Source organism: Tupaia chinensis, unplaced genomic scaffold (assembly GCF_000334495.1).
Source record: "Tupaia chinensis unplaced genomic scaffold, TupChi_1.0 Scaffold143756_1, whole genome shotgun sequence".
Lineage (NCBI taxonomy): Eukaryota > Metazoa > Chordata > Mammalia > Scandentia > Tupaiidae > Tupaia > Tupaia belangeri.
Window position 1 is genome coordinate 625,768 of NW_006203605.1, and position 10,245 is coordinate 636,012.

The 10,245-nt window shown below is 54.9% G+C and overlaps 1 protein-coding gene across 1 annotated transcript in view; it reads right to left on the minus strand.

Moving 5' to 3' along the window:
* Window positions 1-10,245, minus strand: part of BMPER (BMP binding endothelial regulator) — a gene marked incomplete at its 5' end in the record, with an annotated part of 199,790 nt that extends 189,545 nt beyond the window's left edge. The window contains 2 exon segments of the mRNA XM_006164900.2: window positions 9,122-9,207; window positions 10,185-10,245. Coding sequence (XP_006164962.1) covers window positions 9,122-9,207; window positions 10,185-10,245 — 147 coding nt within the window.

A 10,245-nucleotide genomic window follows, 5' to 3' on the forward strand; every position in this document is an offset into this window, starting at 1 on the left:
CGGCTCTGACGGCGGGACCTCATCCCTCAAGGCCTGGGTGCCCCCTAGAGCTGCTACGCTCCACACTGCACGCCACCACGGAGGGGAGGCCGATGCACAGAGGAACAGCAGCCATGCCGGTCACCACATGCACAGCTGTGGGACTCACAGGTCACGGTGCAAAGTCGGCGACCCCAGGTCACTGGCTCTCCGTCTGCACGGCTGTGTGGCGACTGGCCGGAGGGCAAGACGCCGGGTCCGGGGCACTGAGGGAGAGGACCAGGAGGGTGGGGCTTGCGGGTCTGTCCCAATTCTACAGCAAGTACCAGGAAGGACGGCGGGGCCTCGCCGATGTCACACAGAGCTGAGTACGCGACCCTCCGACGCTGAGAAATGCACACTGGCTAAGCCCACACAGGGTCCCACCTCGTGTGCCGTTCCCGTCCACCCTGAGAGACTTGGGGCTGCTGCGTCCCACAGGTGTCAGCACACTGCCAGGACAGCAGTCCCGTGACCCTTCTGGGGAGCACGGCGTCCGTGGCCCTCCAGAGCATCGAGACTGTGGCGGCAGCCATTTCTGAAGTGCTGCCATGCGCAGGCCACGTGGGGAGAATCACCGTGTTCTAGCTCACAGTGGTGACAGAGCCTCACATGAAGACAGGAATGGCAAGACGCAGCAATCCCAGGAGCTTGTCCAACGCCATGAGGCCCTTAGGGCTAGAGACAGGGCCACTGCTCTGCACTTCTGGGGCTAGGCCGCTCCGTTCCGTGCTGGACAACAGTCCATGGCACGTACTCCACTTCCAAGTCCACTTACCAACAATCCCGCTCACACTGTTGGCAGCGGTTCCCACGCCCACGTGTCGAAGCCCCCTGCACCACGTTGGCACACGCCTACGTCAGCCACCACCCACGAACAGCAAGGGGCTCACACTGCTGCACAGGGTGCCAGCCACCAGGCGAGGCTCGAGCCCACAACCAGACTCCAGGGCCCTCCACAGCTGGACCCATCACTGACAGAACAGGCACTGAAGTGTCGAGAAAAAGGAGCTGTCCACCTGCAGACCTAGCGTTCGAGACAGTAAGTTACGTCACAGAGTTTTTAAAGCACCATGAGCGTTTAACAGAGCGACCTTGAACGAGTACGAGAGTGAGTTTTTCTATTAGTTGGGCTCTTTTATATTGTTGCTCTTATTCCCAATAAAAAGTGCCTAGCATGGTCTGGTCCACTTCGCGTGTAACTACAGAACATTCCAACCACGTTAACAAAGAGTATTTGCTTTTATCCATGAAATTAGTTTTGTTTTGGTACCTTTTAAAATTTCTTGTGGTATTTATTCACCGCTGCTAAGATCTTTTAAAATCAAAGTTTGGAAAATTTGTGATTTTGCATTAAATTTTCAAAATCCCTACAGCAATCTTAGCTTTGAACCCCTGCCAAAGGGGGTGCCACCAACGCCCTAAGATCAAACTGATTCCATGTGCAAACACACAGGTCCGTGGGTGCCAGGACCCGTCCATGGCCTCGGTGGGTCAGGAGGTGGGTGTGGAGGCGTGGAGGCGTGGAGGTTGGCCTCAGCTCTTCCGCCTGCTCCACAGCACTGACAGTTCCGGCCGCATCTTCTCACACCTCTCGGTCTCCGCCGTACCTTCCCGGGCTTCCTCCTGCCTCGCTTCTCAACCTCTTCCATGAGCTCCTCCTCTCTCCTTCTCTTAGATATAAGCTTCTTTTAGTTGATTTTACAGGTGTCTTTCCTGGAATTTGCACGTATACCCCTTCTCAGAGCACCGAAGTCACTCCTAGGTGTGGCAGAGTCATTTCTCTGTAAATATTTCACAAATTGCTATCTCCTAGCCTCGATTTCTCTGCTGAGATCAACGTCCACATTTTTTCTTTCTTTTTTTTTTTGTTTGTTTGTTTGGTTTTTGTTTTTTTGTTTGTTTGGTTTTGTTTTTTGTTTGTTTGTTTTTGTTTTTCTGTTTGTTTGTTTGCTATAGGGTGCATGCACTCGCCAGAGAGACAGAGAGAGACAGAGAGATATAAAGCAAGAAATCACCCCCCGGGGGGGATGGTCATGCCGCAATCCCTTCTCCTCCATTCTCCTCTCAGGATCTTGGGCACGCACGCACACGTGCCCGGCGTGAGTTTAAACCACTGGGTCCAGGACTTGAATTGTGGTCAACTACATGGGAGTCCAGTGACATGGCCATTACGCAAACTGCTGGTCCCCCCACATTTTTTTAAGAGAGAGATTTTTGCTATACGGCATGTGTGCTCCTCAGAGAGACAGAGACAGACAGAAAGCTAGAAATCACTCCCCGGGAAGATAGCCATGCCATAATCCCTTCTCCTCCATTCTCCTCTTAGGATCTTAGGCACGCACATACATGCACCCAGCGTGAGTTTAAATCGCTGGGTCTGGGAGTTGAACTGCGGTCAACTACGTGGGAGTCCAGCGACATAACCACTGTGCAATCTCCTGGTCTCCAACATCCACACTTTTTAAAGAATTAATTTTCTTTATAATTACTTTTTTTTTTTAATTTGCTATAGGACACATGTGCTCACCAGAGAGAGACAAACAGAGAGACAGAGGGGAAGTGAGAAAGCAAGCCAACAGATCCAGGACTTGTGGCGGTCCAGCACCTAACATCCACATTTTTAACAGCCAACTGAACTGTACTCCTTGGGTCTAGGAAGCTCAACGTACCAGGCCTAAGTCCACCATCGCTCACCCACAGCCCTGACCCGAGAACCCTGGCCAGAGCTCTCCAAGTGCCCTCCGTCCCGTCCCACTGCCCAGCTGTGCAAACCGTCCCACCAAACACCACTGGCTGGGGCTCCAAATCCCTCAGTCTAGGGGCCTCACTGTCATGGCCCGTCAGCGCGGTTCTTACAGCACCCACCCAGAGGTAATAGATGCATAAACTTGTGCTACAGGTAAGCACACAGGAGTGCGAGGGACCTACGCAAAGTTGGTAGAGAAACAGAATTAAAATACGAGTTCATTTGGGTGTTAAAATATTTTTAAATTCACACGTAATTTTTTCCCCTCTTGGGCACATGCACTTGCCCGAAAGAGACAGAAAGAAAGTGAGAGGGATAGTGAGAAATCATCCCCCAGAGGGGTGGCCATACCACTCCTTCTCCTCCACTCTTCTGTTGGGATTCTGGGCACACATGCACACGTGCCTGGATGATTTTCAGGGCAGCAGGTCTGGGACTTGAACCGTGGTCAGCCATGTGCAATCCAGTGCCTTCGCCACCTGCTGGCCCCCGTGCATAGTTTTTTCATCACACACATTTCTAATGAACTTTCTGAAGACCTCTACTGTGATCCTCACACAGGGCTTGCCAGGGCACCGCTGTGGTCACGAGGAGTGAGTCGCTGCCGGTGACAGGAATTCAAGAGTGAGCCTGGAAGCCAGCCTTTCAATTCAAGGCTCAGCACAATGCTGGAGACACGTACGCTGTGTGATCAGCGGAGAAACCGTGCTGGGAGACGCCCTGCAACCGCCCTGCTGGGATGAGGCCTGTGTGGTGATGACTGCCCTTGCTGGGCACACTCTGGAGTCTGCACCCACGTACCCAGAACCAGGAAGTGGCTGAGGAAACGTGGCAGAACGAACACTCGCTTACCCACGTCCGACTCCATGTCTAGCGCCTGCTGCCGCAGGCTGCTGCTTTCACCCGGCCGCACCCGCCCCTGCAGGCTGCTTCCAGACTCCTGCCTCCTCTTGCTCCGGGTGCACCCTGCCAGGACGAGACACTCACGGGGGTGCGCCCCCCTGCGCAGGACTACAGATGGCCCCACGATGTGGGCAGCGTGGGCTCCATCTCCTCGCATCCCAGGGCCCCGCGCTGGCCCTAGCTCCAGCCCCCCAGGGCGTGCACTTGGACTCACCCACTGCCCGCTCCTTCCTCCAGGAGCGCTGCCCCCTCCTCCCGTCTAGCCAGAGCTCGCTGCTAACCCCGTGCTCGGCCAGCCTCCCGGGCGTGCTCCTATCTCTCCTGGAAATCTCGCTCATGGGCATGTCCGGTTCCCCATCAGGCCTCAGGCAAGCCTCTGTCCTCCTGGTTTTTGTCTTCAAAGGCACCCAACCGGCACAATGCTTCAAACACGGGGAAAGCTAGCGTAATGAAATGGAAGGGGTGAAGTGTGGAAAGAAGGAAGAAAGAATAATATTACTGAATTTATAACCTGCTCTCCGAGCGCCCTGAGCAGTGCGTTATAGAGTCCGCAGGTCTTAAAATACACACCAGCTCCTGCACTTGACCTCCCAGGGCCCCCAAAGGAGGTGTTGCTCACGGTCCTGCGGCACAAAGGGCCCCATATACCACCAGGTCGGGGAAGTGCCGTGGAGGAGTGTGTGCAAACCTGATCTCGCAGCTCTTCACTGACAGCTGATTCCCCGCCCGGCTCCTCTCCTCGAGCTCCTGCCCTCGCCCCAGCACCCTGGCAGGCCCCCTTCCCAGCCCGCCTCCCACACCCAAGGCACAGAGGGAGGACGGGGAGGAGGGAGGGCCTGGACGTGCGGTCTGGAACGGTCGGTCGGGAGACTTCCACGAGGCGAGCCAGGGAAATCCCCATGATGCCAGACCACTCGGCAGTTTTTCCAGATCACTGCTCCGGAGCCCCAGCCCTGTCCCTCTGCCAGTGCGAGTGTGAGGGCCAGTGACCCCACAGGCACGAGGTGTGCAGGCGCAGAGGGGCCCGCTTCCACGGAGCGCTCAGTAGAGAGCAGGGCCCAGAGAAGAGCAGGCCGACAGGAGGCCGCTGGGCGGCCAGTGTAGGTCTGGGGACCGATGCTCCGGAAGGCCTGGCACGGCACGGCTCACACGCAGGGACACTGCTCTGTGGCTTCCTTTTCCTCCTTTCTGACGACTCTCTGCACTCTACTCCTCAAGAGGAAATGCGAAGCTGACTACCGTCGACAGCGACAGCCACCCGGGAGCACAGCAAGGCCGCCTGCTGCCTCCTGCAGCTCCCGCGGCAACTCTGAGCTGCACGTGGGCACCACGCCGCTGTGCTCCCGGGGAAACTGAGGCTGAGAACGCGCCGTCACCCAGAGAGCTTCGATTCCAGGCCTGCCAGACGCCTGGGCCAAAGCTCTTTGCCAAAATTACGTGAGGCTGGCCAAGCATTGCCTTCTTCTTGAGGACCCTCTGAATTCCAAAAAACGACTTGGCCTCCCTAACTGCGGGGTGGAAGTGCCCTCTGAAGGCCGGGGGGTTATCTGTGGGCATCTTCAAGTAGCGAGGGGCCAGAGGAAGCAAACTGCGAACACGCTGATTATAGGGACGTGACAAAAGGGTGAGGGCCACCGGCCCAGGGTCTGGACTGAGGATTTGCCAGCCCGATGCCATAAATTCACCGCCTGGCCACATCACCGTCTAAACGGAGTCTAAGCAGTAAGTAACCCGGTCTTTCCCACGAGTGCCCAAGTCCGGCAATGACACGGAGCATGTTGAAGCATGGCTGCCTGTGCACACGTGCCACCCTGACGCCACATCCCCTGAGCACATCTGGGCTCTCGCCTGTCCCTCTCCCCACCCCACACGGGAACCTAACACTTGTTCAGATAACAGAGGATCTGTTCTCCCGCCACTCAACTTGAACAATGAAGAACATGAGGGTTTGTAGAGATAAGGCCCGAGAGAACCCAAGACGCTGGCGGCTCCTGGTTTGGTGAGAGATGGCTCTCGGATTAAGACAGCAGGAGACCGTTGACAAGGTCCCTCTGCTGGGGCCAGGCGGCTGGCCCCGAGACACACAGAGCCTGCTTCCTGGAGCGCTGAGTTCTGCTTCTTAGGAGCAAAGCGTCCATTTCTCCTTCGCACCTCTGGGTGTAAAAGAGGAAACTTCGACCTCAGATAATGCTTCGGCCGGACAGACTGCCAAGCTGAGCTCTGACTGACTCTCTCGAGTCCCGGCCTCCAAAGTTTTCTCAGGTCTCGGGTACGGGGCCGAGCACCCTGCCACTGCCACTTCCCTGGGCGCCACAGTCAGGTGGGGCAGGGCTAGCCCGGGGTACCGCTTCCCCAAGACATGTGGCCGAGGTGGGGTGCCCGCACGAACGCCCCGCTCCCTTCCCCAGGCGTGGCTGGCCCTCTTCGCTGCACTTCAGGGCAGGCTCCAGGTACCCTTTTGCGTGTTTCAGGAGAATGACCCAGCAAGAGGAGAGCCATGCCAAACAGAAGACAGCCGAGGCTGTCCCGGGCCCCAGGAGAGACCAGCTGTAGGGCAGAGCTATGCTCTGCTTCCTCCCGCAGCAGCGAGGCCTAAGTGCAGCTTCCCCACAACTGCCACTCGGCTCCCTGGCCCAGGGCCCCAGTCCAGCCCCCCGCGCTCAAACAGGCAAACTGAAGCTCTGTGCCACACACCGAAGAGCGAGATTGCACGCCACCGAGCAAGCAGGTTGTCCTCGGACCACGAGCAGCTCTGGCAGATGCCCGGGTCAGGCCGACCACGAATGAGAATAACTAGCGGTACTAACATGCCACTGCACGGCCGCCACCCGCACAGCCTCAGGGCCACTGCACGGCCGCCACCCGCACAGCCTCAGGGCTGCTACATGGCCACTGCACGGCCGCCACCCGCACAGCCTCCACAGAACGTAGCTCGCCCCCTGCAGCAATGCCGTAGCTCCGAAGTGTAAACGGGGCCAGGCCGATTTTGTGAGCCGCAGCGTCTGCACTGTGATTACACACAGGCCCGCTGCCACCTCCTGCCTCCAATGGCAACATGTCACGTCTGTGTTAAAGCACACGTCGAGGTTAGCTTTTTTCCCTAGGACATGTTATGAAACAAGATATGAGCTTAGGCACAGCCATGGGGACCTTTCTGCCAAAAGGCTGGACTGACACGAACTAAACGCGACTGTTTTCTCTATCCAAGTTCAGACCTCGTCCTCCTCACACACACAGAACACCAGCTTGGGCTAACGCCCCCTGCAGGCCACCTGGAATCACTTCCATAGGACGCGGTTAGCAAATGTGAATAACCAACTCCTAAAGCCTCAAAGAAAAACAAATAAATAATTCACTGAAAGCCAAAAGGTAAAATAATTCACACGGCCTGCTTTTTCCTTGCTTTCTCACATCTTTACACAAAGAGCCTTTCTCAGGGTTATGAAAATGTTCTCTAGAGGCAGACGAGAGCTTTAGCTCTGCTGTTACTAAAATGGAACCTTCACACACGACCTGCCCGGCAACTTCAGCTTCTTCATCTGTAAACAGAGGTAAAAGCCTTCGAGGGATGTTGTGAGGATGAAATGGAATAAGGCAGGTTTGGGTAAGTGTTCGGCACATACAGCCTGTCTCGCCAACATCTGCCATCGCTAACATTACGGAGTTACATGTGCCACCTGCTAGCCTGAGGACACACGTGGCCGGCGGCCTGGGGTGCCCTGCGTCCAGCACGGCAGTGGGGCACCCCAAGGAGAGGAATGGTCCTCCAGCTCACCTTACTGACTTTACCAAGTCATCACAGAGGTTTGGGAGGCACCCGGCTGGGCAGGCTGGGCCTCACCATCCTGACCCCTGCTGTGCCCAAGATAACATATCACTGTGCCTTTGGGGAACCAAAGAGCTCTCCGGCCCTTTTCCAGTCATGTGAGCCAGACTGCCATTGTCCCGAGAAGGGTTTCTGAGGGCGCCCTCCCCAGGCAGAGAGCCCCATGAGGCGGACACACTGCAGACAGGGATGACCCTGCTGCCTTGCTGGCCTTCACTGACACTCTTCTGGAATAAAGAGCATTCCTACCTGAACTCCAGCCAATGCGTCTTCGCTGTTCAGATTTCCTGTTTACCTTCCAAACCGCGGGACCGAACAGCAATCTACCTTATCGCTCAGTCTCCACTGGCAGAGAGAGACACTGTTTTGCGCCGGGGAAGGAGCATGAACAGGGGATGCCATGTGGAAAATATCTCATAACGGTATTTGGAAACAGTCTGCAAAACTTCGTGTATATTTAAGCTTTGTAAATAGTAAGATCATCAAAAGAAAACACAGTATTTTCACATGCAGAGCCTTAACACAGAGCATTTAAATACACTGGTCAGTGCAATGTCCTCTGAAATCTTAGGAGATGAAGACAGTATAACTCAGTCACATTACGTGGGTAAGAGAGACGGAAAAGTAAGATTAGACACACACACACTGCTTCTACAAATCTGCAACTGAGTCAAAATTTAAACTCAACGCTACTTTTCAACAAGAATGTTAGTAAAAAGAACATTAATTAACTTAGCATAAACTCACAAACACAACAGCTAAAGAGTCCCTCTTAGCGTGTTTTTAATACGCAGCAAGTATTTACCACCTTTCCTCGATTTTCTCACTCTTCAAACCCTGATCACCACTGGGCACAGGGGACCTTACCCATTGTCACTTTGCAGCACTGGCCTGGTCTCTTACTATGGAAAAGTGGGGGCAGCTTAAACCCAGAGAGCTCTGCTCTGGCCAGCAGGCCCCCCTGACGCGGACTGGGCAGCGGGTAGCCCTCTGGCTTTGGGGCTTTGGATCTGACAGCCTGGACGCATTTCCGACAGGATTTTGTGATATGCAGATTTTAATCAAAGTTTGCCCAAAGCAATGGGCATGTAAAATACTTTCAAGTACAAAGGCTGTTCTTCATGGGTCCATATTTCACCTCAAACTTTTCATATAGCTTAAGCTCCCCAAAGTGGTGCCGTATCAGACATATCATTGGCTACTGAGCCAAGTAACCAGGGACAGGCTTTTGTCGACTGGCCACTGCCAGTGCTAACTAAGCAGGGGTGGCCGTGTCACCTCTACTCTGCTCCATGTCAGAGACCAAGAGTGTCCCTCCGAGCTTGGGCTGTCTGTAACCCGAGGAAACCTTCCGTCTGTCCTCTGTGGTGGTCCCTGACCTTCAGGCCCAGCTGCTATCTTGTCACAGAAGACAAGGCGAAAGTCGGGTCCACCAGTGACCTGGTGGCCATAGCCACAGTCCTGACACGTCAGAGTCACCTTAAGTCTGCTTCTACGAGGAGGATGCCAAGGGCAAGACCTGACAGGGGCGGAGTGTGCACGCGGCACAGACTGGGCCATGAGCCGCCCTGCCGCCCCAGCGCTCGCCGCCCTGCGGCCACAGCACTCGCCACCCGGCCACTTACCACGCAGACACACATTATGCACGGGTTGTCCGTGATAAACGGGATCTGGAGAACTTCGCCTTCATTTTCACATTTTGCAACAGAGCCTAAAATGAAGAGAATTTTTAGAAATTTAAACTTGGTAGTATTGTTACAATTTTTTAATTTTTACACTAGCCTTCTCTGGGACATTTACCTAAATTTCAGAAAGGCTTCATAAGTTTTAAACTATCAAATTTATCAAAAACAAATTACTTCTCCCAAAATTCATACGGAATAGTTTTATTTAAACAGTTTCTTTTTCCCAAAAGAAGACTGTGACATACACATAGGTAGATTTGTCGGTTCTTGGACGGCTTAAGCACAATTCCAAATATTTCGCTGGACTGTTAAGAACATGCCTCTTTTATAAAGGCATTTCAACTAAACACCCCATATGCAAAACCAAATTCATCGGTCATTGATTTTAAAGTTCAACAAAATTTAGAACCGGTCAGTGAACGAGGCTCACAGGGATCACACTGCCCTGGGTGGAGGTCACCTCCGAGACACTGCCGCCTTCTCTCTTCTCTTGGAAACGGCCTATTTTCTGCACCAGGTGTCGGTAAAGCGTGTCCTTCAGAACAGGGCTTGGTCCTCACCGCTGCAGCATAACTTATCACAGCCTGCTGCAAGTGCCCTTTTAATAAATGCGTTCATAGTTTCTTCCAATTGCAGGTCTAGAAAGGGAGCTTTGAAACGCACCCCTAGCGGGCACAGAAGCCCTGTGGGGTCCCTGCAGGGTGGGCAGGAAGGGGCTGCAGCCAGCGCTCAGCTTGCCCTGGGCTGGCGGTGTGAAGGAGCGCTGCAGACATCAATGTGAATTAGGGAATTCTCCACTCCAGAGGTCTGCACCACCGCTCTCAAGGCGGCAGCCTCTGCCTCCTCACCTCCTCGCCGCCTTCCCACCCTTAATCCTGCTCTGCTCTGCTCTGCCCCAGCGCCCAGCGAGGGCCAGCGCCCAGGTGCTGCCCACACTGCCCGGCACCCATGCCGCCCGCGCTCCCGCCGGCCGCGCCCCAGGGCCCTCCCGCCCCTCCCCTACCTGTCAAGAAGGAGGAAGCCAGAGCCCTGGGGACGCCGGCGCAGCCAAGCAGCAGCAGGAC